The sequence below is a fragment of the Symphalangus syndactylus genome, chromosome 9 (genome assembly GCF_028878055.3).
Source record: "Symphalangus syndactylus isolate Jambi chromosome 9, NHGRI_mSymSyn1-v2.1_pri, whole genome shotgun sequence".
In the NCBI taxonomy this organism is placed as follows: Eukaryota; Metazoa; Chordata; class Mammalia; order Primates; family Hylobatidae; genus Symphalangus; species Symphalangus syndactylus.
In genome coordinates, this window is record NC_072431.2 from 95466899 (window position 1) to 95494030 (window position 27132).

The 27132-nt window shown below is 35.5% G+C and overlaps 1 protein-coding gene across 4 annotated transcripts in view; it reads left to right on the forward strand.

Annotated features, from left to right (window-relative positions):
* Positions 1-27132, forward strand: part of DPY19L1 (dpy-19 like C-mannosyltransferase 1) — a 106976-nt gene that overhangs the window by 47730 nt on the left and 32114 nt on the right. For all 4 annotated transcript variants that reach the window (XR_008660145.2, XM_055293440.2, XM_055293443.2 and 1 more), the window contains exons 7-10: positions 1151-1208; positions 16043-16134; positions 20116-20215; positions 21038-21115. Coding sequence is in view for 3 of the 4 variants with exons in the window: in XM_055293440.2 (XP_055149415.1) it covers positions 1151-1208; positions 16043-16134; positions 20116-20215; positions 21038-21115 (328 nt within the window). In the remaining variant the exon portion in view is untranslated. The remainder of the gene's footprint in view (positions 1-1150; positions 1209-16042; positions 16135-20115; positions 20216-21037; positions 21116-27132) is intronic.

Consider the following 27132-nt stretch of genomic DNA (forward strand, 5'->3'; position numbering starts at 1 on the left):
CCACAAAGTACTTGCCACTAATATACAGTCTTCCTTCTCTTTTGCCAAGGCAAACAGTTCACCTGTGCTGGGGTCCCAGCCCTACCTGTCTTCTTCTGGATACTCCCTACGTGGATTACCCCTGCTGACCATTGCATCTCTTCCTCTTTTCCTCATTCATACATCACAAGAGTAAATACAAGGCCTTTGATGCCTGTACTATCTGTTTCTTTGTTTCCTCTCTGACCTGTCTGTGGTATACCTATATTTATAGATAGAGAAAAAGAAGGAAGGATATTTGGGTAGAATAATGAGAAAGCAGCATGAGCTAAAACGAGTAAGAAGACCTCAAGAGTAAAGATGCAGAACATGATGAAATAAACCTAAACATAGCCTTATGTCCCCTACCCAGACTTGGGGGACAGTAGGGAACGTATTTCACTCTTATCTGAGCAAATGAAGGTTAATTGTTAGAACTACCAGATTATACCATTGTAATTTCTTACCCAGAGTTATAAGCCTGATTGTCATACTTTGATATTTGTGTTCTATTCCAGTTTTTGAAAACAAATGAAACATAAAACTTCATCTATAAACTGGTATTCCTCAAGTGTATTCTGCAGAAAAGTAGCTTGGGGATGGGATTTGGGAAATATGAAATTAAATCTTTAATGTGTGGAAGTGCCTTGTGAATTTCTAGGAGCAGGTAGACAGTGTGGGGTTTTCCATCGTCATGACCATGGATCCCTTTCCTTGCACGTCTTTCTCACCCTTTTTCCTAACATACATCATCTGTCCCAAGGAAAGCAGTTTGAGAAATGTTAAAGGACATAAATAAATATGAGGTACTAAAGAAAATAAAAAGAAATATCAAGTTGCGTGATGTACAGTAATATGACTACTAAGAATTTTCTATTCCCTTTCAGTTTGCGTGCTTTTCTGAGTCTATACATTTTGAAGGTAGCAAATGATTTTTAAAAAATGAGAAAAGATTATTTTGACTAATGATCCTTTGGAGGAAATAAACTATTTTGTAAATAAGCATAGGAGAGTTCTAGTATGACTGTAAAATCTTTTATAGTACCACTGGTTATGATCTTATGTGTTTTAAGGTTTTTCTTAGGATTGACCTGAATTTTTGTTACTTGAGTTATGTTTTCTTCTTTTCCAGTGGCAGCCGATTAGGAGGCCTGGTTACAGTGTTGTGCTTCTTTTTCAATCATGGAGAGGTAGGTAATCAAAAACTATTCTCAGAATTACTCCTGGAAATGCAGTTTTATTCTTATATTTAATCTATAATGGCATTCTTTAAATGTTTGATCTTATCATTTTGATTCAAAATTTAAACACTAGCATTCATTTGAGTTAACTTTTCATGACCATTGTACTTCTTATGTGATATAAGCTTAGTAACTTGATGAAATAGTGGATCTATATCAACTGTATCAATTCTTTTTTTTTTTTTTTTTTTGAGGCAGTGTCTCTTTTTGTTGCCCAGTCTGGAGTGCAGTGGTAGATCATAGCTCACTGCAGCCTCAAACTCCTGGGGTCAGGTGATCCTCCTGCCTCAGAATCAGCTTCCAGAGTAGCTGGGACTACAGACGCTTATCACCACACTCAGCTAATTTTTTAAATTTTTTATAGACATGGAATCTTTCTATGTTGCCCAGGCTGGTCTCAAATTCCTGGCCTCAAGCAATCCTCCTGCCTTGGTCTCCCAAAGTGTTGGGATTACAGGTATAAGCCACCACGCCTGCCCTCAAGTATCAATTGTTTGTATAATTTTAAAACTGTGAAAGCTAATGATTTAGTTATAATAGAAGTAGGCGGTAATTGGTATAACTTTCTTTTGTAGAGATAACTTTTTGTTGCAGAAACTACACAGCATATTCTTATTTTACTGTATTAACATTTGATACCTTTTAAGTACTTTTTGCAAAATATTTGAGTGTTCAAGGGCTTTCTAAAGAGAACAGTATTGTAAAAAATACAGACTCTGGATCCGGGTTGCCTGGGTTCAAATCCTGACTGCTATTTAGTGTCTCTGTGACCTGAGCAAGTCATTTAATCTCTCTTTGCCTTAGTTTCCTCTTTGTAAATGAGCATAATGATGTTACCCACCTTATAGGATTATTGCAGAGACTAAGTGAATTCATATGTGTAAATGCCTAGAACAGTGTTTGGCACGTGGTAGCTGCTGTGTAATTGTTAGCTTGTATTATTACTGTTATTGACTAATTAACTTAGTTTAAATTCTAATATAAATTCAGAATGTCAACATTTCTAGATTAATCATAGTTGTAAATGAATTTCTAATACATCTCTGTCTAGATTTCTTTCATGAGAAATTTTGTATGAGGGAGAAAAGAATAAAGGTCAGCTTGCTTTGTGTGAAGTGACTTTGTCCTTCCATGCATTTTATACACTCAGTGCCTGCTGTATTTGAATATGCACATGTTTTAACATGTGCTATAACGGTAATAATCTCCAAACATAATGCAGAGTCGATGCTGGACTTCTTTTTAGTCAGCGAGTTACTAATGGATACTTAGCTAATATGTTCTTAGTATTTAGAATCACAGAAATGTAAAGCTAGAGTATTTGACAACTGGTTGCAACATGACATCAGTTAATTGGTATAGTATGTGTTTAAAAAAAAAAAAAAAAAAGATTTGGCTTTTCCTGACTATGGATCCTGCACATTGTGATAATGTGGACCATGAAGCACTTTGAGCCACAGGTTCTGTGAGAATGACCTAAGAAATAGGGAAATAACCATTTAATAATGGAAGAAAGAAGCATTGTGTGTTAACAGTAAGGTATCAGAGGAAAGAGGTTATTCAAAATTTTGGAACCTAGACCACTAGGAAGACCACTGTTTGTAAAGCGCAAAGGTCTATCATGCTACCCTCAGTGTATACTATGGTTTTTTATTCTTGGTCTTAAGTTTTCTTATAATTTTGATACTCACGTGGCATGAACATCATTCCTTACAAAGTTTTCTTAAATTTTAACAATGGAATTCAGACTATTCAACTGGCTTTTCAGGCTGATGAATTGTCTTTTTGATACTTTTCAGCTACTTGGTGTAGCTGAAAAGCATGCTTAGACATCACTTTTTTAGGAAAAGGTAAACTGAATATCATTAGAATTAGAATTTCAGTTTTACTGAAATAGTCAAGTAGATAATTTTACTTACATGTAAAATTACTTGTGAAAATACAGGTAATGGCATTAAAATTGAGAGCATAAACTGCAGTTTTGGGCAAAATATTGGTGAGAACTCAACATATTTTCGTTTTAGGTAATGAGATTTTCAGACCCTTTTTTTTCTGATTTTTAAGTGTATACTTTTTCTATGGACAGAAATATTTACTCTGGTAGTACCTATTGTATTTAGTGAGCTTTTGTAGAGCATTGCTCACTGGAAATGCTAGTGGGTAGTACTAATTGGTACCTTATTTTCTTAGGGGAGTTATTTTGATCACATGAGTGATTGGTTTCTGTTGCAAAGAATAGTTCTGAATTGTTACTTGCATTTAAGTTCTATTTCCATTATTTAGTTTGCTCTGCACTAGATGTGAAGATAGCATAGGTTTACTTTTTTAAAATTTTCTTTTTCCTCATATGGTTTTATAAGGGAAAATTTTTGCCTGAACAAAATATTTATAAAATGTGTAGCATGAATAGCTTAATCGATTATTAAATAAATTATTTAAAATACATTTAAAACCTTCAAATCCGAAACTTGTGAAATGCAATAAAAGGGTTTATAATAATGTTCAATAATGTTGAAGTTATACATTTTCTAATAAAAACTATGCAGATGTTTTCATTGATCAAGCTTCTTTAGTAAATTTCATTCAGTCACAATTGAGAATTTTTGCAAAGATGAAAGCTAGCAATTTTGTTTTGCCTTTAAAATGTTTTCTTTTACAAGACGCACACAACATGTGTTGATGGTGCAGGGTTTTGGCATGCTGATAGAAAAGCACATGAATGTGTATTAAGAAAATCCTGAATACAGTATTTTTCTCCAATTTTTTGATTGTTAGAAATTCTTTTTTTGTGAAATAGGATTGTTTATCTTTTTCATGATAAGATTAAAAAAATTATTATGAAGCATGATTGATGCTGTTCTATGTAAAAAATGTTGACATATATAAAGATGTGCACATATGAGGAGGAAATTCCTTACTTTGTGTTTTTTAAAAATAAATACTTTTTAAAGAAGTAATTCAAAGTAAATGAAAGGATTGCCCCCGAAAGTACTTCAAAGTAAATTAACGGATTGCCTCCAAAGGTAATTCAAAGTGAATGAAAGGATTGCCTTGAGGTTCATATCTAATTAAACCATTTGTATGACCTACAACATATTTCTGACCCATATTTCTTAATTATTTTTCCACTGAACTGAGACTAAACTATAAACATACATGTTCCTAATTATTGAAATGGTTATGCCATTTATATAAGATTTGGAAAAGAATTCTTAGAGCACTTTGAAAATAATCTCATTAATCCTTATCTTACATGGTAGGTATGTAGTGAACATCCCAATATCATACAAATGGAAGCACTTAAACATTAAGTGATTGGCTCAAGGTTACGCAGCTGGGAGATGATTTTATTTGTATTTTTTAAAAATTATTTGTTTTAACTTACAAATAATAATTGTAGATATTAATGGGGTACAATGTGATGTTTTGATTTATGTATACATTGTAGAAAGAGTCAAGCAAGTTAACATATCCCCACACCAACTTAGCATTTTTTTGTGGTGAGAATGCTAAAAATCTCTTAGCAACTTCGAAATATGCAATACATTAACTGTAGTCACCAAGTGGAACAATAGATCATTAAAACTTATTCCTCCTGCCCAACTGAAACTTTATATCCATGGATCAACATCTCCCCATTACCCATCTCTCCACTGAGCCTCTGGTAACTACCTTTCTGTTCTCTGTTTCTGTGAGATTGACTCTTAGATTCCACATATAATTGAGATCATACAATATTTGCCTTCCTGTGCTTGGTTTATTTCACTTAGCATAGTATCTCTTTCAGTTCCATTCATAGTGTCTCAAATGACATAATTTCTTTCTTTTTTAAGGTTGTGTCATATTCCATTGTGTATGAATAGCACATTTTCCTTATTAATCTCTTTATGGACACTTAGGGTTGCTTCTGTATCTTGGCTATTGTGAATAATGCTGAAATGAACATGGGAGTGCAGATATCTCTGATGTACTGATTTCAGTTCCTTTGTATATATACTCTGAAGTGGGATTGCCGTTCTATTTTTAGTGTTTTTGAGGAAACTTACATGGTTTTCTAAAATGACTGTATAAATTTACATTCCTACCAACAGTGTGCAAGAGTTCCCTTTTCTCCACATCCTCTCCAACACTTGTCATGTGTCTTTTTTGATAATAGCCATTCTAACAGGTGTAGGTTTCTCACTGTGGTTTTAATTTGAATTTCCCCTATGATTTGAGAAGCTGAGCATTTTTTTTTTCATATATCTGTTGGCCATTTGTATCTTTCCTTTTGAGAAATGACTTCAGATTCTTTGCCCATTTTAAAAATTGAGTTGTTTTGTTGCTGTTGAGTTATTTGAGTACCTTATATATTTTGAATATTGGCCCCTTATCAGAGGTGTGGTTTACAGATATTTTCTCCCAGTCCTCGGGTTGACTCTACACTCTGTTAATTATTTCCTTTGTTGTGCGGAAGCATTTTAGTTTGACGCAATCCTATTTGGCTATTTTTGCTTTCCTTGTCTGTGCTTTTGCAGTCTTATCCAAGAAATCATTGCCCAGATCAATATTGTGGATCTTTTTGCAGAGAGAGGATTACAAGTTTCCTGATTCCCCATTAATCTCTCCAAACACGAAATTCTTAGGGGAGTAGCATTTCAAAGAAGACATCACTATAATTTATCTTTTACAAATGAAAGGTGCAGAGACCTTTTCTTGCCAATTTGTGGACCTCTTCATTTTTCTTTCATTCTTTCTTCCCTTCTTTCCAGTGTTGGTAAGGTTTTGGTAAGGTTGGTAAGAAAGAAAGTCCCTTCTTTCCAGGTACTTTTTGATGCTCGAGATATGCAAGTAAAACAAAGACTCCTATCCTTGTGAACAATCATGTGAATGATGTGGGATAATCTACCTTGAAGCAGGAGAATATTGGGCAGTAGCAAGGAGGAGCAGAGAGTGATAGCAGATAAGATCATACAGTTAATAATTGGAGGTAGGAGTGGGAGCAGGTTTCTGTAGGTCATTATAGGGTCTATTTGGAGTGGATGGAATGCCACTAGAGGATGAGGACTAGTAGAGTGACATGATTTAAATTATGTTTTACATGAATTTGGGAAACAGTGTAAGTACAAGATGTATAATTTTATGAAGGCTATTCACTGGTGTGTCTATGGATTTGTGAACTTATTAAACTTACAGTAACTTCAAAAGTTCAGTAAAAACAGAGTGTGTTAATCTTAGCAGCATATCTGCTGATGTAAATTTGAGAAGCAGTCTACAATAGAAAAGTAGCCTACAACATCTTTTATGACCTTGCCCAACTGGATTTCTGATTTTGTCTCACATCACTCTTCAGGCTATTTTTGATTGTTTTGCTTCAGCCCTATTGGCCCTTCTTTCTTCTGTTTCCAGGAAGGACTATTCCTTTTCCTTCCTCAGGGCTTTTGCACATGCTGTTTCCTGTGCTTTGTATACGCCTCTGCGCCCCTCATCTTGACCTGTGCCTAATTAACTCCTAGTCATCCTTTACAACTGGGCATTTCAGTTTGCATCTCAATGGTGTTCTTAATTTCTTCCTGCAGATCTGGATTTCCGTCTGACATAATTTCTCTTTAGTTTTAATAATTTTATTTAGCATTGTGACAAAGATCTGCCAATAAGTCTCTTAGTTTTTGTCTGTCTAAAAATGTTATCTTGCCTTCATTTTTTGAAATATATGTTTGCTTAATAAGAATTATAGGTTGATAGCTTTCCCTTTCAGCACTTTAAAGATGCTATTCCATTATCTTCTGGCTTCCACTGTTTTATAAGAAGTCAGCTATAATTCTTATTATTGTTCCTCTGAATGTAATGTGTCTTTTCTCTGTTGTTCAAAGATTTTCATTATATATTTGGTTTTTATTGGTTTGATGGTGGTAAACCTAGACGTGCTTTGTTCATTGAACACTTCTGTTTTCTGTGTTGGTTTTTATTTTTAATCAGTTTTGGAAAATTTCTAGCCAAGATCTTCTTTTTAGATACTTTATTTTCCCCATTCTTCCTCTCTTCTCCTTTGGGGATTCTAATTACATGTATGTTCTACTTTTAAAAAATACTATCTCACAGATTTTTGACACTGTTCCTTTTTTTCCCATTTTTTTCCCTCTCTATTCCTCCCTTTGGGTATTTTCTCTCGCCATGTCTAGGAGTTGGCAGTGCTTTATTCTGATGCATGCAGTCTGCTATTATCACTATCTGGTAAATTTCCATCCCTCCCTCCCTTTCTTCCTTCCTTCCCTCCCTCCCTCCCTCCCTCTCTTCTTCCCTTCTTGCCTTCCTTTCTTCCCTCCTTCCCTCCCTCCCTCTCTTTCCCTTTCTTCCTTCATTCCTTCTTAGAATTTCCATTTATTCCCTAGAGCCTCCATTTTTCTGTTGAAATTTCCTACCTCTTCATCCCACTAATATTTTTCTATACATTTTAAAATCTAATTATTGTAGTTATTTTAAAGTCTATCTTCTAATGCCAACACCTACATTATCTGGGAATTTAACTCCATTGACTGTTTTTTTCTCTTGATAATGGGTCATATTTTCCTGCTACTTTCCATGTCTCATAGCTTTTTATTTTATGCAAGACAATTTCTGTAAAAGAATGATAAAGATTGAACTAGATAATAATTTTTGCTTCAATTTCCCTAAAGAGGGAACATCTTCTTTTATGTCAAGCACCTAGGAAGAGAGACAGAATTTGCATCCCACATGAAGCCCTGCCAAGCAGGGCAGTAGTATAGTTTTAATTTGTTTTAGTTTACTTCCAGTTTCAAATGAATTACAGTGATATCTTTTTTCTCTGTCTCAGTCTCCAACTTCCCAGGTGCTTAACTCAGGGGATGATTCCTTTGATCTTACCACTCTTTAAACTGGGAAGGGGTTAGTTTTCAGCTTTTTAGTTAATTTTAATCCATCTCCAGATTCAGCTGTGCCAAGGCCCCGAAACCAAGCGCTGTGTGAGATTGTGATCTCACGGAACTCTGACTCTCCCCCACTCCTCTTTATCTGCCAGATTCATGTGTGTGTATGTCTATGTGCATCCCAGGTTGCGGGAGGGGTGGCTGTCACAACAAATACTCATTTTTGTGTTTGTACCTTTTTCAGATTCTTATTTATATGGTTAGAAGTTGTTTGGTTCCAGCAAAGACTCTCTGCCTATGGCAGATCCTTACCTAAATTATGCAATTGTTCCCAGGTGTGATGGTGGAGCCAACAGCTGTTCTGTATCTTCACTTGGGCTGTATCTAGTTTCACTGTAAATCTTGTACTAAAAAGGCAGTACAACAAAGGTGCATTTTTCTCTACTGTTTTTTCTCCAGCTTTTTATTTTGAACAAATTGAAATTTACAGAAATGCTCTAGATTCACTTTCATTTACCAGTTTTAATATTTTGACACATTTGCTGTCTCTCTTATACAAACACCGACACAGACATTTTTCTAATCCATTTGAAAATGAGCTGCAGATACGATGATACCTCACCCCTAAATACCTAAGTATATATTGCCTAAAAGCAAGACATTCTCCTACATAATCACAATACTGTTATCATACTTGAGAAATTTCACACTAATAATTACACAGTAATACCTTAATACAGCCCATATTCTCATTTTCATAGTTTATTCCCATAAATTCTTTGATGCTTTTATTTTGGATCCAGAATCTGATTAAGGATCGTACATTGCATTTAGTTGTCATTTTGTTTGGAAAAGTTTATGTCAAACAGTTTCTCTTTGTCTTTTCATGGCATTAACATTTTTGAGGAGTCTAATTATTTTGCAGAGGTCTGACAATTTGGATTTGTCTGATTGTTTCCTCGTTAATAGATTCAGATTAGAAGACTTTTATTTTATTTTATTTTATTTCATATTTTATTTATTTTGAGACAGGGTCTCACTCTGTTGCCCAGGCTGGAGTGCAGTGGCACAATTTTGGCTCACTGTAGCTCTGCCTCCTGGGTTCAAGCGATTCTCATGCCTCAGCCTCCTGAGTAGCTGGGATTACAGGTGTGTGCCACCACGCCTGGCTAATTTTTATACTTTTATTAGAGACAGGGTTTTGCCATGTTGGCCAGGCTGGTCTTGAACTCCTGGCCTCACGTGATCTGCCTGCCTCGGCCTCCCAAAGTGTTGGGATTACAGGTGTGAGCCACCACGCCCAGCCAGATTAGACATTTTAATGAATAATATGGCACATATGATGTTGTGTCTTTTGCTTTGCATTACCTCTGGAGGCATGCAAAACCAATTTGTCCTGTTATTGAATTTACTAAGTTAAATCACATGGTTAAGGTGGTGTCTGTCATGTCTCTATTATAAAAATGCCCTTTTTTCTTTTAATTAATAGGTGAAATGAGGGATGATACTTTGAGACACCTGAATATCCTCTTCCCCCATAACATTTACCAACTGATTATGCATCCACTGATGATCCTTGCCTGAATTAGTTATTACATTAGCCATTGCAAATAGTAATTTTCTAATTCTGCCATTTCATCTACATTTAATGTTGTTCTATAAAGATAAATCCCTTCTCTTGCCATTTTCTTTTATTATATATGCATAGGGTTTTTTTTATTCAATGTTTTATAATCCATCGCAATTCTTTTGATGCTCGCATTGTCACAAATTTGTCTGGTAGTAGTCTCCCCACATTTTAATGATATATAATTTTCACACATTAAGATTTGCATATTTTAACTGTTCAGTGGATCTTTACATATGTATACAATCTTGTATCCAGGAACCAGATCAATGCATAGACTATTTCCATCCCCCAAGCAGGCTCACCTCTGTTCCTGTCCAATCTGTATCCCTCCCCATCCTTCAAAGCTCTTCTATCTCTATCACTATTGATTAGTTTTGCCTGTCTGGGGGCTTCATGTGAGTGGAATCATACTTTCTTATGCCTGACGTCTTTCTCTCAACATATGGCTGTGATATGTATCCACATTGTTTTCCAGAGTGCTTGTACCAGTTTTCACTACCATTGGCAATGTACGATAATTCCAGTTTCTTCTATCAATACATCCTTGTCAGTGCTTGGCATTGGCAGTCCTCTTAATTATAGTCATTCTGATGAGTGAAATGGTACCTTATTATAGGTTTAGTTTGCATTTTCCTGATGAGTAATGATATTGAGTACCTTTTAATATGGCTTATCAGATTTAGATATTCTCTTTTGTTTAATACCTAAGTCTTTACCCATTAAAAAATACTTGGGTTATTTTATTCATATATGGGAACTCTTTGTCAATTCTGTGGAGTTCTTTGTAGAATATATGTTCTGCAAGTACCTTCTCACCACTTACGACCTGTCTTTTCATCTTTTTTGGTTTTTTGATTTTTATCTTTGTGTACTCAGATCTTTTGGGGGTTTTTTGATGAAGAAGTTCTTAATTTTCATGAAGTTCCATTTATCAGTCTCTTATGTTTAGTCCTTTTTGTGTCTGACTAGAAAAATCTTTGCCTACTATAGGTCATAAATATTTTCTCATATTTTCTTTTAGAAGCTTGAAGAAAATATAAGGGAAAACCTTGATGTAGCTTTCACATTTTGGTTTGTAATCTGTCTAGAATCTTGTATACAGTATGAAATAGGTTCCAGATTCCTTCCTCCCCTACCCCACCCCAAATAGGATGTCCAATTAACCTAGTACCATTTGTTAAAAAGATTTTTCCTTGCTGAATCGTAGTGGGCCTTGTGTCATAAATAAAGTGACTATATAGTTTTGGATTTATTTTTACATTCTCAATTATGTTCAATTAGTCTGTTTATCTTCAAGCCAGTATCACACTGCCTTAAATATTGTAGCTTTATAAGTTCGATATCTGATAGTGAAGATCTCCAACCTTGTTCTTCGTCAGTATTGCCATAGCTATTCCAGGTCCTTTGTGTTTCCATATAAATTTTAGAATCAGTTTGTCACTACTCCCCTTTGAAAATAGAGATTGGAAAATTAAGCTACTTTTGAGATTCCTTAGTTATTGGTTCTTCAGTGAATGATTAAAAATTTTTTTTCATTTAATTTTTTTAGTCTTTATTTTTATCTGTTTTGGCTTTCATTTTTAAGAAACTTCTCCTCATTTATTTTTCAACCCTTTTAGTGACTTCTTTCCAGCTAATTTATAATTCACTTTTTAGGGCATTTCATTCATTTTTGATTGTCCTATTTTTATGGCTGCACGTTTTTGCAAGCCCAGATCTTCTTAGCTCTCTGAGGAGAGGGATTATACTTTCTTACTTAAGTTGCTTCCTGTTGCCTTCATCATCTATGTCATCTGAGTTTCTTTCATTTGTGCTTTGTTTATTATTATTATTATTATTATTATACTTTAAGTTTTAGGGTACATGTGCACAATGATAAAAATTATTAAGCAGAAAATAAAAGCCTATTAATATCTACCCCATATTATGTTGCAGTATAATCAGTGCTATGAAATGTGTGCTAAAAATTATATACTAGATGGCAGTTTGTGCAACATAAGATTTTTATTGAATTTATTTTCACAATAAATGTATTTCTTGTACTTAGAAACAACATGCATTTGTATAACCCTTTTTTGAAGCAGTTCACATGTATATTTCCTTTAATTCTCAAATTTCAAAATAATGCCTTTAAAAAGCATTGGCGTTTTAAACTGTCACACTTTTTATTTTACATTTAAAATTAGAGATAAAGAAAAAATATTTATTTGTTGAAACGTAAGGCATGACTAAACCAAATCTCTTCACTATTTTCAAATTATATGGCATCATCTGGAATGGCAATTATGTTTGTACCAGACCTAGTAAAACACATTGTGTTATTGGAGAAACAATAGAAAGCACTTTCATGGACATTTGAATTCATGTACTCAGAATTTTGGAGGGAGAGGACCTTGCCCTTCATTACAGTCCTGTAATTGGGTTTTCTTGTCCCTGCTTTCAGAGGATGTAATTCAGTTTTGGTGAACTGAGTGACTATAGCTATTAAATGCAACGAATTTTAGAGAAATGATAACGTCATTGAATGTGGGTAACAAATGTGGGGGAACCGTCTGCGTGAAGAAAATTCTCAAATTGTACATTGCATAGTTTGAATACTTGCTTGTTTGAATACTTGTTTTTGTACAGAGACTGATGACTTTACAAATTTTGATCATACAGGCATACTTCAGAGATACTGTAAAATGATTATCATAATAGATCAAGTCATACAAATTTTTTTATTTTCCAGTGCATATAAAAGTTATGTTTACACTGTACTATAGTCTATTAAGTGTGAAATAGCATTATGTCTAAAAAACAATGTACATACCTTAATTTAAAAATAAGCGGCTAATCCCAGCACTTTGGGAGGCTGAGGCCGGCGGATTGCCTGAGGTCAGGAGCTCAAGACCAGCCTGGTCAACATGGTGAAACCCTTTCTCTATTAAAAATACAAAAAAAAAATTATCCGGATGTGGTAGTGGGTGCCTGTAGTCCCAGCTACTCGGGAGACTGAGGCAGGAGAATCACTTGAACCCGAGAGGTGGATGCTGCAGTGAGCTGAAATTGCACAGCTGCACTCCAACCTGGGCGGCAGAATTAACTCCATCTCAAAATACACAAACAAACAAACAAACTGCCAATGATCATCTGAACCTTCAGCAAGTTGTTCAGATGGAGGGTCTAACTTTGATGTTGATAACTGCTGACAGAGGGGTTGCTGAAGATTGGGATAGCTATGGCAATTTCTTAAAATAAGATAACAATGAAATTTGCTGTATTGATTGATTCTTTCTTTTACAAAAGATTCCTCTGTAGCAAGTGATGCTGTTTGATAACATTTTACCTGCAGTAGAACTTTCAAAATTGGAGTCAGTCCTCTCAAACCCTGCCACTGCTTTAGCAACTAAGTTTACGTCATATTCTAAATCCTTTGTTGTCATTTCAACAATGTTTACAGTATCTTCACCAGTAGTAGATCCCATTTCAAGAAACCATTCCCTTTGCTCATTTAAGAAGCAACTCCTTATCCTTTAAGTTTTATCATGAGAGTACAGCAATTCAGTCACATCTTCAGGCTCCATTTCTAATTATCTTGCCATTTCCATCACATCTGCAGTTACTTCCTCTACTGAAGTCTTGAGCCTATCTAAGTCTCCCATGAGGGTTGAAATAAACTTCTTCCAAAGTCCTATTAATGATGATATTTTGGCCTCCTCCCATGAATCAGAATGATTTTAATGGTATCTGAAATAGTTAATCCACTCCAGAAGATTTAAATTTCATTTGCCCAGACTCATCAGAGGAATCACTGGCAGCTAGAGCCTTATGAAACATATCTCTTAATAAGACCTGAAAGTTGAAATGACTCCTTGCTTCATGGGCTGCAGAATAGATGCTGTGTTAGCACGCATGAAGGCAACATTAATCACCTCATCCATCTCCATCCGAGCACTTGTGTAACCAAGTGCACTGTCAGTGAGCAATAATATTTTGAAATGAATGTTTTTTTCTGAGCAGTAGGTCTCAAGAATGGGCTTAAAATATCCAGTCAATCATGCTAAAACAGATGTGCTATCATCTAGGCTTGTTGCTCCATTTGTAGATCATGTGCAGAGTAGATTTAGTGTAATTCTTAAGGGTCCTAGGATTTTTAGAATGGTCAGTGAATATTGGCTTCAAGTTAGTCACTGGTTGCATTAGGTCTAACAAGAGAGTCAGCCTGTCCTTTGATGTTTTGAAGCCAGCCACTGACTTCTCTCTGACTAGGAAAGTCCTAGATGGCATCTTTTTCCAATAGAAGGCTTTTTCATCTGCACTGAAAATCTGTTGTTTAGTGCAACCACCTGCCACAGTTATGTTAGCTAGATCTTCTGGATAACTTGCAGCTTCTACATCAGCATTGCTGTTTTACCTTGTACTTTTATCTTACGGAGATGGCTTCTTTCCTTAAACCTCATGAACCAACCTTTGCTAGTTCAAACTTTCTTCTGCAGCTTCCTCACCTCTCTCAGCCTTTGTAGAATTGAAGAGAGTTAGGATCTTGTTCTGGATTAGGCTTTGACTTAAGGAAATGTGGCTGGTTTGATCTTCCATCCAGAACATTAAAACTGTCTGCATATCAGCAATAAGGTTGTTTCACTTTTAATTTCCTTCAATAATTTTTCTTTTGCATTTCTGACTTTTAGGCATAAGAGGCCTAGCTTTTGGCCTCTCTGGGCTTTTGACATGCCTTCTTCACTAAGTTTAATCATTTCTAGCCTTTGACTTAAAGTGAGAGATGAACAACTCTTTCTATTAATTGAACACTTAGAGGCCCTTATAGGCTTATTAATTTTCCTAATTTTAATATTGTTGTGTCTCAGGGAATTTGGAGGCCTGATGGGAGGGAGAGAGATGGGAGAGTGGCTGACGGGTGGAGCAGTTAGAACACACACATTTATCCATTAAATTTGCCATCTTATTGGGCATGGTTCAAGGCACCTAAAGCAATTAGAATAGTAATATCAGAGATTACTGATCACAGATCACCATAGCAGATATAGTAATAATGAAAAAGGTTGAAATATTATGAAAATTACAAAAATATGACACAGAGACATGAAGTGACCACATGCTATTGGAAAAATGGCACTGATAGACTTGCTTGATGCAGGATTGCCACAAACCTTCAATTTGTGACAGATGTTATCTGCGAAGCATGGTAAAGGGCAATGAAACGTAGTTTGCCCATGTATCTTACTGTCAATCATACTGAACTCTCCAGTCAACCTAATAAACTAACAGCTTTTAAAAATTGCATTCTAGTAACAACAGTATACATTATCAGTGGACCTTTTCAATCTTTTCAGCATTCTCTTGTGTGAGTAGTTCATTCATAAATAGATATGTATGTCAGTTTCATAAAGGATGGTGAGCTTGTTAGAAAAGAGCAGTAAATTGGCTCAGTCTTTCTATAGCAGCACTAGAAATATTCAGTAGTCTGAGGTAGAGCTAAAATATAGGAAACACTTATTTCTGACATGGTCTTTGTCATTCTATGGAATCTTTTTAGGTACCCCTGCTTGCCCTGAAAGACGTCATTATTTTAGTGTGACTTAATAATATCAGATTGCTTGCATTTAATTCTATGCGGTTTTCTGTCAATGGAAGGATGAACTTACTAATATGTTTAGTCTATATACAGTAAAATGACATTATTACAACTGTGATAGTACATTGCTTAATTATGTCCAAAGCGAGCTTTTCAGAAAGGTTTATACTTAACAATTTTAGGACTTTTGTTAACTTAATTTGATTCCACCACCTACTTTTAAATATTTTGCAACCCAGGGTAGCTTAGGCAAAGAAGTAAAACCGAAAATGGAATATTCCTTTGTAGCAGCACTGTGAATGAAAATACTAAATTTGATGACTAGAAAGAGTTCTCAAGTACTGGTTATGGATAGTTTTGCTGAAATTCATGGGAAAGAAGACAAACTCAAAATATTCTAAAATTTGGCAGAACATTTTCTTGCTGGTACTTTCCTCCCTTTCCTTTTAAGATGTAGTTGCATCTTTTTTGGTATTTTCTTGTTGACAATTCATGATACTAATTCTTTACATGATCTTAAGCCACATGTGTCTCTGTCAGTAATATTTCTCACATGCCAGTTTTGCTGTTTATGGAATAAAGTCCAGTAGTTTGTTTTACAACACACTGTTTAAATTATTTGTTAAAAATAATTTTATTTATAAATAGCAGTTTTTACTTGGAATGTCTTAGTAAATTTAGCAAGTATACTATACTACAATTTTTTTTTCAGTGTACCCGTGTAATGTGGACACCACCTCTCCGTGAAAGCTTCTCATATCCATTTCTTGTTCTTCAGATGTTGCTAGTGACTCATATTCTCAGGTAACTTTGACTTAACCTTATTTCTTTTTGCATTAAATAATTTAAACTAAAATTTCTTAAGCTTCCATAATAAAGTGAACATAATAAAATAATTAACCAATATGATGCTGTTATTAGTAAAAATATTGTAAGAGTGTAACTTAAAAATAGTACCAAAAACATTTCCTCTATCAGCCTTCTGTTCCTCCTCCTTTTTCTTGGTGGTCCAAAGTGACTGCTTGAGAAGGAACAAATTGCTTTCACTTATCCTGTCATTTCCACTTTCTCAAGTCTTCTTCTGTTACCACTATAACCTCCTGAAAATGAGCAGAAAGAAGGTAAAGGCTGGTCATGCTATAGTGTATCCTGTAAGATACAATCCTTTGGGGCAAAGGATAATTCACAGAATTCACACTTCTCTCCCTTTCTGCTGATGAATATTGAATATAGCTGCCTTGCTCCAGAGGGTAAAAAGGAAACGAAATGGGGGCTGTGGAAAAATGGAACAAAGCATGATAAAAATCCGAAGATGACTCAGACTGATAACTCTCTTCAGTGATCCTCCGAATTCAGAAGAACTTTGATGAAGTCTGTTATGCCAGACCCTTTGGGCAATCTATTTCCCTCTGATTGTTACAGCAAGTATAGAATCATCACATAGCTTTTAGTCCCCTATGTAGTAGCGTCTTTAGACAGACCTTTCATAGAACACGGGATGGGTACTGTTTTTGCATTAGCTTTTTAAAGTCTGTGTAGCTCCAGCTTTATTGCTGTCCCCTAAACTCCTCTTTTATAGGGTTTAAAGCTTCTTTAGCACTTTTAAATAAGGTGAACCTCTATGAATTCATAACCTTTAACTGTGCCCTGTTGGTTCTGAGGCACCTTGAGCAATGGTCCCTTCTCAAACATCTCTGTAAGATGTGTTGTGCTATAAGAGTCTTTGATTCACCACTACAGATGCTGTTTTTCCACATTCACATTCTTGACCATGGCTTTTTTCTCCAGTATAGTGCAGACAGCAGACTGCCCATCAGTCTCTCGTTCCTTCCTGCTTTTCTACCTCTGCTCCTGTCTTAAATCTAGCGAAGGCAAACCTTTGATTCTTTTTTCACTCACTGATCTGATCTGTCCCTGAGTAGCTGTGTGGTTGCTGCTCCGGGGACTGAGCACTGCTTCCTTTAGTCCATCTGTACCATAGAAGGTAGTGTTAGTTTCCTGTTGCTGTGTAGCCAGTCACCACAAACTGGGATCTACTATCTTGGAGTTTTCTAGCTCCGAAGTTTTAAAATCAGGGTATTGGATGTGCTACCCTCTTCCTGAAGGCGCAGAGTGGGAGGGGAGAGAATCAATTTTCTTGCCTTTTCTAGCTTCTAGAGGCTGTCTGCATTTCTTGGGAGGCTGCCTGCATTTCTTGGGAGACTGCCTGCATTTCTTGGCATGTGGCTCCTTCATCTTCAAAACTAGCAATGGTGGATTAAGTCCTTCTTTGTCAATTCACTCCAACCTTCTCTTCAGCCTCTCTTCTGCTTTTAGGTACCCTGTGGTTACATTGGGTCCACCTGGATAATCCGGGATACATTCGCTACTGTGAGGCCAGGTGATTAGTCATCTTCATTCCATCTGCAGCCCTAGTTACCCTTTGCCATGCAACATGACATGTTCACAGGTTCCAGGGATTAGGACACAGATATTTTTGGAGGTCATTATTCTGCCTACCAGGATGGGGCCTCTTCAGTTGCTGTTTCCTGCCTTCAAGAGCTGCCTTCTGTTGGATTCTTCTCTGTTTTTGGCTCCAGGTGCTTCTGTGACAAGCTTTTTATGTTTTCTTTAGTCTCTTTTCATTGTCTTTTTCAGCCTTACCCACGTGTTAATACCTGTCTTTACTTTTTGCTTAAAAGTTTTAGAGAACTTTCCTTTCTTTAGAGCCTTCTTCATTGTCTCTGTTTATATTCTAGTTGACATTTCCTTTCTCATATTCCTGGCCATCTGAAGCTGCATCAGCTGCTGCTTTCACCACTCCTGGTTCAGATCCATCCCATCTTGATCTTCCTCGCCATCTTCATCGGCAGCTTATCACTTCTGATTGTGACGGCTTTTGTGGTTATGCCCCTTAGTTCTCATGGCTCCCTGCTTGCCTGCTGTGGCTATGACTGGTTGCTTGGAAGTGTGGGCTTTCATTTTGCTTTCTTGAACACTGCAGTCTTTTTAGGAGGGAAAACCTGCTAAACCTCCTTTCTTGAAGTTTTGGCAGACATCTTGTCTTTTTTCTGAAGGATAGCAACCTTCTCTGTATTGGCCATCTTCATCTTCTGATATTTCATCCTTATTACTGACATTGTCTCCTTTGGAAGAGCAGCCATTTCCTTTAGTTGTTGGTTTCTACCTGTAGTTGACATATTGTGACATTAGAGGGAGGTGGTGGGTGGTGATGGCTTGGTGGAGCCAAGAAGAAGCTGAGCAGTGTTGATGCAGGCTGCAGTGCTGAGGATACTGTTAGAAAACCAGAAAAGAGACTATTCCTTAATGCTAAGAACCATTTATAAATAAAGCTAGTGGTATGTTTTAACAAATTGGTTTTGTCCAGTTTTGAATTTTAAGCATTTTTAGAAATTCAGTTTATATACCCACCTAATACTAGCACAGTTTAGCTTTTTTTTGGTTGTTCTTAGCTTTTTTTTTTTTTTTAAATTCTTGGCAATATTTATGTTTCCATTTCTGTTGTCTTGGGTCAGAGCTATTTTGATCACCAATTGGATTTTCTTTGTTTTCTATTCACTCCTATCTCCCCATAGTGCATTCTTTATCCAACTGCCAGATTGGCATTAAATTCTGCTTGGAAATCTTAATGTCTCTTGTTACCCATAAAATGAAAATCATATTTAGTATTCAAAAGTAGTAGAGAAATGCTTTATTTTAGACAGAGGCTTTCAAACTTTTGGACTATGATCTATGAGAAATAAGAAATAAGTTTTACACTGTGTCTTAGTATACACATACATGTATGCACACAACTGAAACAAAAGTTTCACAGAATAGAACCCCTCGTAAGTAGGATGTAGTCATATATATTGTTTTCACTCTGCTGATCTCCATTTTTAAATGCTGAATTTTATTCCATAAGTTGATTTCATAACTCATTAAAAGGTTATCTGGAGTTTAAAAATACTTTTGTTGGATTAAGATAGCAGAGAGGGATGTCCTTTGGAGAAGGGATATTTGGGGAAGTGAAGAAAGGCGTTTCATAATGGCGCTCTATCCTCCAGGTAGGTTTATCTAACCAGGATGTCTTTACTGTATCCAAGCTGCATACATCTCATCACCTCAGTATATTAACGTGCACACTCCACTTCTGTGAAGATGGACATGTGTGGGGGCTTTGCGTTGGCTTGCAGATTTAGAGGATAAAATCATCTTACCCTCCTAAAAATCTCCTAAATTACAAGTCAGTACCAAAATGAGATCTCCAAAGATTGTTTCAGAATGGCCCCCATATCTTTTCCTCCACTTAACTTTTCTGTGTTCTCCTACCTGTGCCAGACCCAACTTTTTATCTCACGCTTACAAAATCTCTCTCAGCCACTTAGCTCTTATTCTGCATTATTGCAGTAGTTGTCTACATAATACTTAGCACTTAGACTATGCTGCTATCATCTTTTCATAGGCATCTTCTGCCTTTCTAACTAATGAATCTGTTGAATCAGTATTTTTAAATATTCAGTCATGGATTCACCAAAATATAATTTGAAAAAAATGTTCGTGGATATACTGACCCAGCCACCCTCCTTCTCTCTGTGTTATTGTTAGCAATAATGGGTATTTACCTTTCAAAGAAAATTGTTGTAATTGAGTATCAGGAGGTATGATTTCTAACCCATTGGTTCATTTTATGTTTAGGTTGTGTTATAGCCAGATCATATATATTTAGAGATTCTAATTTGCAGCAGTTTGGAGCCATGCTAGACTATTTCGTGTTTAAACTTACACTTATTTTATCTTTTCAAGGGCTACAAAACTTTATAGAGGAAGCTTGATTGCACTCTGCATTTCCAATGTATTTTTCATGCTTCCTTGGCAGTTTGCTCAGTTTGTACTTCTTACCCAGGTGAGGTGATTATATTTTAAGCTGTTTTAAGCTTAGCATGTTTGACTATGTGAGCTCATTTGCATAAAATTACAACTGAGATATTCTGTGGTTCTAAGTCCCAAAACATTTTCTAGGAAAAATGTTTGTCTAAAACATTTTTTAGAAATGTTGAACAAAAGAAAGTTCAGGGTAGAGAAATATGTAGGATTATTTATTAATGATTGTTAATTATTTACTTCCTAACATAATGCATTTATTGAACTCAAATTTGTAAGAATGCTTATCTTTGTTATTCAGTATTGTTTCGCTTTGCAGCGAAAGTACTCTTAAGTTGAAGTTGATAAATTTGATTATAATTAACTCTTGAGTATTTGTATTAATGAAAGAACACTAATGGAGATACTTGTAAAGAGTGACTAGCAAGCAGAAATTAAGGTATTTTTATGCACACATGCATTGCATAATTATTTTTCAGTTTAATGTACCTTCCCCAATTATGTATTAGTTGTCATATTATAATTACATTTTCATCTTTTTTGATTGGACAAGGCACTTTTTAATTGTGTGTGTTGACAGTAGGGTTGACCTGAAGTTGAAATGAGTATTGTTTTGGACAGTTGACAAAGTAGACAATTCACATGATTGAGAAAGCTGTGTATCAGAAAAATCAGTATTTTCTATACTAATATATTGACTATATTTAATAATAAATTGGCAGATAAAAGGAAAACAGAAGAACTCACTGTGTGTAGATATAAATCAGTTGAAACAACAGTAAATGTGTTATTCATTCTTGTAGCTATTCATTTTATCTTTTTTACTTTTATTTTTAAATTTCAGATTGCATCATTATTTGCAGTATATGTTGTCGGGTACATTGATATATGTAAATTACGGAAGATCATTTATATACACATGGTAATAATTTTTTATTGTTCTTTTCCATTTAGTTTGCCCTTAAAACTCCTGATTAGTATTTGATTTGTTCATGGTTGAAACTAGTTGTAACAATTTCATAACTAAAACAAATGTTGTTCAAACATTGTGATATAATCAACAGACCTCGTTTTGATAGACCACTCACAAAAATTTAATTTGGGTCATATTATCTGATTGAAGTTGTGCCCAACTTATGCATTATCAGTAAAAGAAATAATTTATGAAACCGAAACATGGGGCTGATATATTATCCAGGAGCTGTCTGTTAAAATGAAGTAGAAGGGCCCGACATGGTGGCTCATGCCTGTAATCCCAACACTTTTGAGAGGCCAAGGTGGGGTTCACTTGAGGCCAGGAGTTTGAAACCAGCCTGGGCAAGAGAGCCATACCTCATCTCTACAAAATAAAAAATTTTAGCATGGTGACGCATGCCTGTAGTACTAGCTACTTAGGAAGCTGATGTGGGAGGGTTGCATTAGCCCAGGAGGTTGAGGCTGCAGTGAGCTATGATCACACCACTGCACTCGCCTGGGCAACATAGCAAGACCACGTCTCTACAAAAAAGAAAAAAAGTTCATTTACTGAGCGTCAACTGTCGAGGCATGTGGAATACACCAACATTCATATTACTACATTCTAACAGGATGGGGGAAAGAGGGAAGACAGAAGATAAATAATAAACATAGCAAATGGGTAAATTATGTAGGATGTTAGAAGGTGATAAGGATTTTAGGCCAGGTATGGTGGCCTGGGGAGGCTGAAGCAAGAGGACATTTGAGCCCAGGAGTTTAAGACCAGCCTGGGTGAGACCCCATCTCTATAAAAAAAAATACAAAAAAAGATTTTAGAAGAAAGAAAAGGTCAGGGTAAGGCAGATCAGGAGCACCAAGATCAGGAGGTAGGAGATGGAAAAATCAAATGAGGTGGTTAGGGCAGGTCTTCTTGAGAAGGGGGGGTAGAACAAAGATTGGAAGAAGGAGAAGGAGTTAGCCAAGTAGATATCAAAGAAACTGATCTCTAGATTGGTGGAACAGCTAGAACAAAGACCCTAAAGCCGATTGGTTGATATTCTTGAGTGGTTATCCTTTAAAAACAAACATTTGTCTTCTCTCATTAGTTTTTATAATTTTGATGTTTTCTTTTCCTGATAATTTTACAGTTGTCATAATATCCCATTATTTTCATTTTCTTAATAATTTATACATATAAAAGAACATTTGTAATGTGTAAGGAAGTTATAAACACGGTCATAAAATAAACAACCAGGAGCCTACTCTCCAAATGGAAAATAGAACCTTATCGTTACTTTTAAGTCCTGTATGCCCTGAGCTCATCCCCTCACTGCTCCTAGAGGTAACCACTATTCTGACTTTTTGAATTGTAATCAATTTGCTTTTCTTTATAACTTTATAATATGTGGATTACTAAATAGTATACATTTTTATTATTAAATGTTCACATTCTTTGTAAGGATTATACAAATGGCATTTTATAAGTACTATTTTTTCACTCAGATTTCTGCTACTTATATGTAACTAGAATTCAAATATTTTCACTGCTTTATATTTTCCATCATATAAATAAAGCATAATTCATTTATTTGTTTTCTTGTTGAAGGACATTTAGGTTCTTTCCTCTCCCCCCAACTTCTTATTTTAGTTATAAATAATGCTGTACATTCTTCACGTATCTCCTAGGGCACATATGTTGAGAGTTTCTCTAGGGTATTTACCTAGTATAAACTTGTTGGGTGGTAAATTATGTACATGTTCAACTCTATAAATACCAAATTGTTTTTCTAAAATGATTGGACTACTTCCAACAGCAATATATAGCAGCTTATGTTATTCTACATCCTTTTTTATCAGTCTGGTTCGTGTAAAATGGTATCTTGTAACCTTAATTTGCATTTTCTCTGATTCATAATGAAGCTGAGCATCTTTTGGTTTGTTTATATGCCCTTCATATTTCCATTGTTGTAAATTCCGATTCAGATCTTTTACAGGTTTGTCTTGTGTCCAAAAGAAAATGAATTTTAGTCAGTGCAGTGTAATCCATTATTTTTGTTATTTATGTTGATGCTCAAATTGTTCCACACTTGTCCAACTGTTCAAGCTGACTTCTCTTTCCTTTTAACATGTCCTCATCATGCTTTGAGCACTTTTAAAAAGAAATTAATAAATGTTAAGTTTCATGAAATGCTTTACTACATCTGTTTAGATGAATCGGTGTATTTCCCCCTCTTCAATCTGTTACTATAATGAATTTACATTAATTAATTTTCTAGCATTAAATAAATTTGCTTTTCTGGGCTAAACACAATTTTTGCATGTCGCTGGATTCACTTTGCTTTCATTTTGATGGGATTTTTACATCCTTGTTCATGAATGAGTTAGACAGTAATTATATATTTTTTAGACTTGGCTTGTTTTTCCCCAAACTATTTAAAATAGTTTTTTATTTTGTAGTATAAATCAGATTAAATGTTAAGCCTTCAGAGTTGGCTGGTCACATAGGCAACTATGGCTGAGGGCCTTGACTCAAAGTTATAGTTATAAAATTATAAAGTTATACAACGTAGTTTGCAGTAAAACCTACCTTGGGTAAATGATACATACTTCATTATATGACTTACTATTTTCTGTCTTCTTCCATTATCGTTTTATAAATTCCTAAATTCTTATAGTTATAAAAAGAAAAAATATATAGAATTATTTCCAAAAAATTATTTTTCTTTTTTTTATTGTGGTAAAATACATGTAACTTAAAATTTACCACCTTAAGCATTTTAAATTATACAGTTCAGTGATATTAAGTACATTCACATTGTTTTACAACCATCACCACTATCTATTTCCAGAACATTTTTCATCTTGCAAAACTGAAACTCTATACCCATTAAAGTCCTTATTCTTCCATCTTCCCAGCCCCTGGAAACCACCATTCTACTTTCTGTCTTTGTGATTTTGACTACTTTATATATGTCATGTAAGTGAAATCATACAGTATTTGTCTTTTTGTGACTGGCCTATTTCGATTAGCCTACTGTCCCCAAGTTTCTTCTATGTTGAAGCATGTCAGAATTTCCTTCGTTTTTAAAGCTAAATAATAGTCCATTGTGTGTACACACACACACACACGATTCTGCTTATCCATTCAATCTGTCCATGGATACTTGGATTCCATTGTGTGTACACACACATGTGCACACGCGGACACACACACACACGATTTTGCTTATCCAGTCCATCCACAGATACTTGGGTTACTTCTGTGTTTCAGCTATAGGAGATAATGCTGCTATGAACATGGGTAAACAAATATTTTTTGAGATCTTGCTTTCAATTATTTTCGGTATGTACCCAGAAGTGGAATTGCTGGATTGATCATATGGTAAATCTATTTTTTTAAGGAACTGCCAAACTTTTCCATAGTAGCTGTACATTTTACATTCCTGTAAACAGTGCATGAGGTTCTATTTTCTCCATGTAATCACCAACATTTATTTTCTGCTCTTGTGATGGTAGCCATCCTAATAGGTATAAGGTGATATCTCACTGTGGTTTTTGTTTCTTAATTAAAAATCTTTATTTTTCAGAGAAGTTTTAGGTTTATAGCAAAATTTTTTTTTTTTGTTTTGTTTTTTGAGACGGATTTCACTCTGTCACCCAGGCTGGAGTGCAGTGGCACGATCTTGGCTCACTGCAACCTCCACCTCCCAGGTTCAAGCGATTCTCCTGCCTCAGCCTTCCGAGTAGCTGGGATTAGAGGCACGTGCCACCACACTCAGCTAATTTTTGTATTTTTAATAGAGATGAGGTTTCACCATGTTGGCCAGTCTGGTCTCGAACTCCTGACCTCATGTGATCTGCCCACCTCGGCCTCCCAAAGTGCTGGGATTACAGGCATGAGCCACTGCACCCAGCCATGTTTATAGCAAAATTAAGCAGAAAGTACAGAATTCCCATATACCCCCTGCCCCCAACCATGCACAACCTACCCCTCTATTGACATCCCTCACCAGAGTGGTACATTTGTTACAATTGATAAACCTACTTCACACATCAGAATCACCCAAAGTCTGTAGTTTACGTTAGGCCTCACTTTTCTATGGGTGGTTGTTGTGTTTTGTTTTGTTTTTTGAGACAGGATCTTGCTCTGTTGCCCAGCTGGAGTTCAGTGGTGCAAACATGGCTCACCACAGCCTCGACCACCTGGGCTCAAGGGTTCCTTTTGCCTTGGCCTCCCAAAGTGCTAGGATTGCAGATGTGAGCCACCACAATCGGCCTGGATTTTGACAAATGTATAATGACATGTGTCAACCAGGTAGTATTTTGTAGAACAGTTTCGCAGCCATAAAGTTCCTCTGTGCGCCACCTATTCATCCCTCCTTCCCCCTAACCCATGGCAACCACTGATCTTTTTACTGTTTCCATAGTTTTGCCTTTTGTATAGTGTCATGTGTTTGGAACCATACAGTAGGTAGCCTTTTCATATTGGCTTCTTTCAGTTAGTAAAAAGCAAATAAGTTTCCTCCAAGTCTTTTCATGGCTTGATAGCTCATTTCGATCTTGATTATTATTAACATTTTATTAACATTATATGGATGTACCACTGTTTATTTATTCACCTATTAAAGAACTTGTTGGTTAACTCCAAGTTTGGGCAATTATGAATAAAGCTGCCGTAAACATCTGTATTCAGGTGTTCACATGGATGTTTCAGTTCATTTGAGTAAATACCAAGGAAAGTGATATTTGGATGGTATGGTGAGAGTATGCTTAGTTTTTAGGAAATTGCCAAACTGTCTTCTAAAGTGGCCATACCATTTTGCATTACCACCAGCAGTAAATGAGAGTTCCTGCTGCTCCACATCCTTGTCAGCATTTGGTGGTGTCAATGTGGATTTTTGGGCATCTAATAAATGTGTAATAGTATCTCATTGTTTTAATTTGGTTGAACATCTTTTAATATGCTTTTTTTGCCATCTGTGTATCTTTTTTGGTCTATTAAGATCCTTTGCTTATTTTTCCTTGGGTTGTTCATTTTCTTATTGTTGAGTTTTAAGAATTCTTTGTATATTTTTGGTAGCAGTCCCTTATCAGATGTGTCTTTTGCAGATATCTTCTCTCAGTCATTGTCCTGTCTTTCACAGAGCAGAAGTTTTTAATTTTAATGAAGTTCAGCTTATCAGTTGTTTCTTTGATAAATTGTATCTTTGTTCTTTTATCTAAGAAGTCATCACCATACCTAAGGTCATCTAGGTTTCCTCCAATGTTATCTTCTAGGAGCTTTATAGTTTTGCAGTGTGCATTTAGATCCATGGTCTGTTTTGAGTTAATTTTCATGAAGGGTGTAAAGTCTATGTCTACATTTATTTTTTTGTATGTGGATCTCTAGTTGTTCCAGCACCATTTGTTGAAAGGACTGTTTTTGCTCCATTGTATTGCCTTTGCTCCTTTGTCAAATATCAGTTGACTATATATGTGAGTCTATTTCTGGACTCTATATTTTGTTCCCTTGATCTGTTCGTGTCTTCTTTCACCAATATCACACTGTCTTGATTACAGTAACTTTATAGTAAGTCTTGAAGTGGGGTAGTGTCAGTCCTCTGCTCTTCTTCAGTATTGAGTTGGCTCTATACTGGGTTGTTTGTATCTCCATATAAACTTCAGAATCACTTTACTGGTAACTTGCTAGGCTCATTATTGAGATTGTGCTGAATCAAGTTGGGAAGAACTGGCATCTTGACAATATAGAATCTTCTGTACGTGGAATAACACTTCATGTATTTATAAAGTTCTTTGATTAGTTTCACTGAAGTTTTGTAGTTTTGCTCAGATAGATTTTTTACGTAGTTAAGTTTGTATCCTAGTGCCTCATTCCAGGAATGCAGGAATGTGTTGATAATAGAAATTCTATTAATATGATCTATCACATTAAGAAGTTTAAAAAATCCATTATAATTGCCTTTGATATTATAAAGGTATTTGATA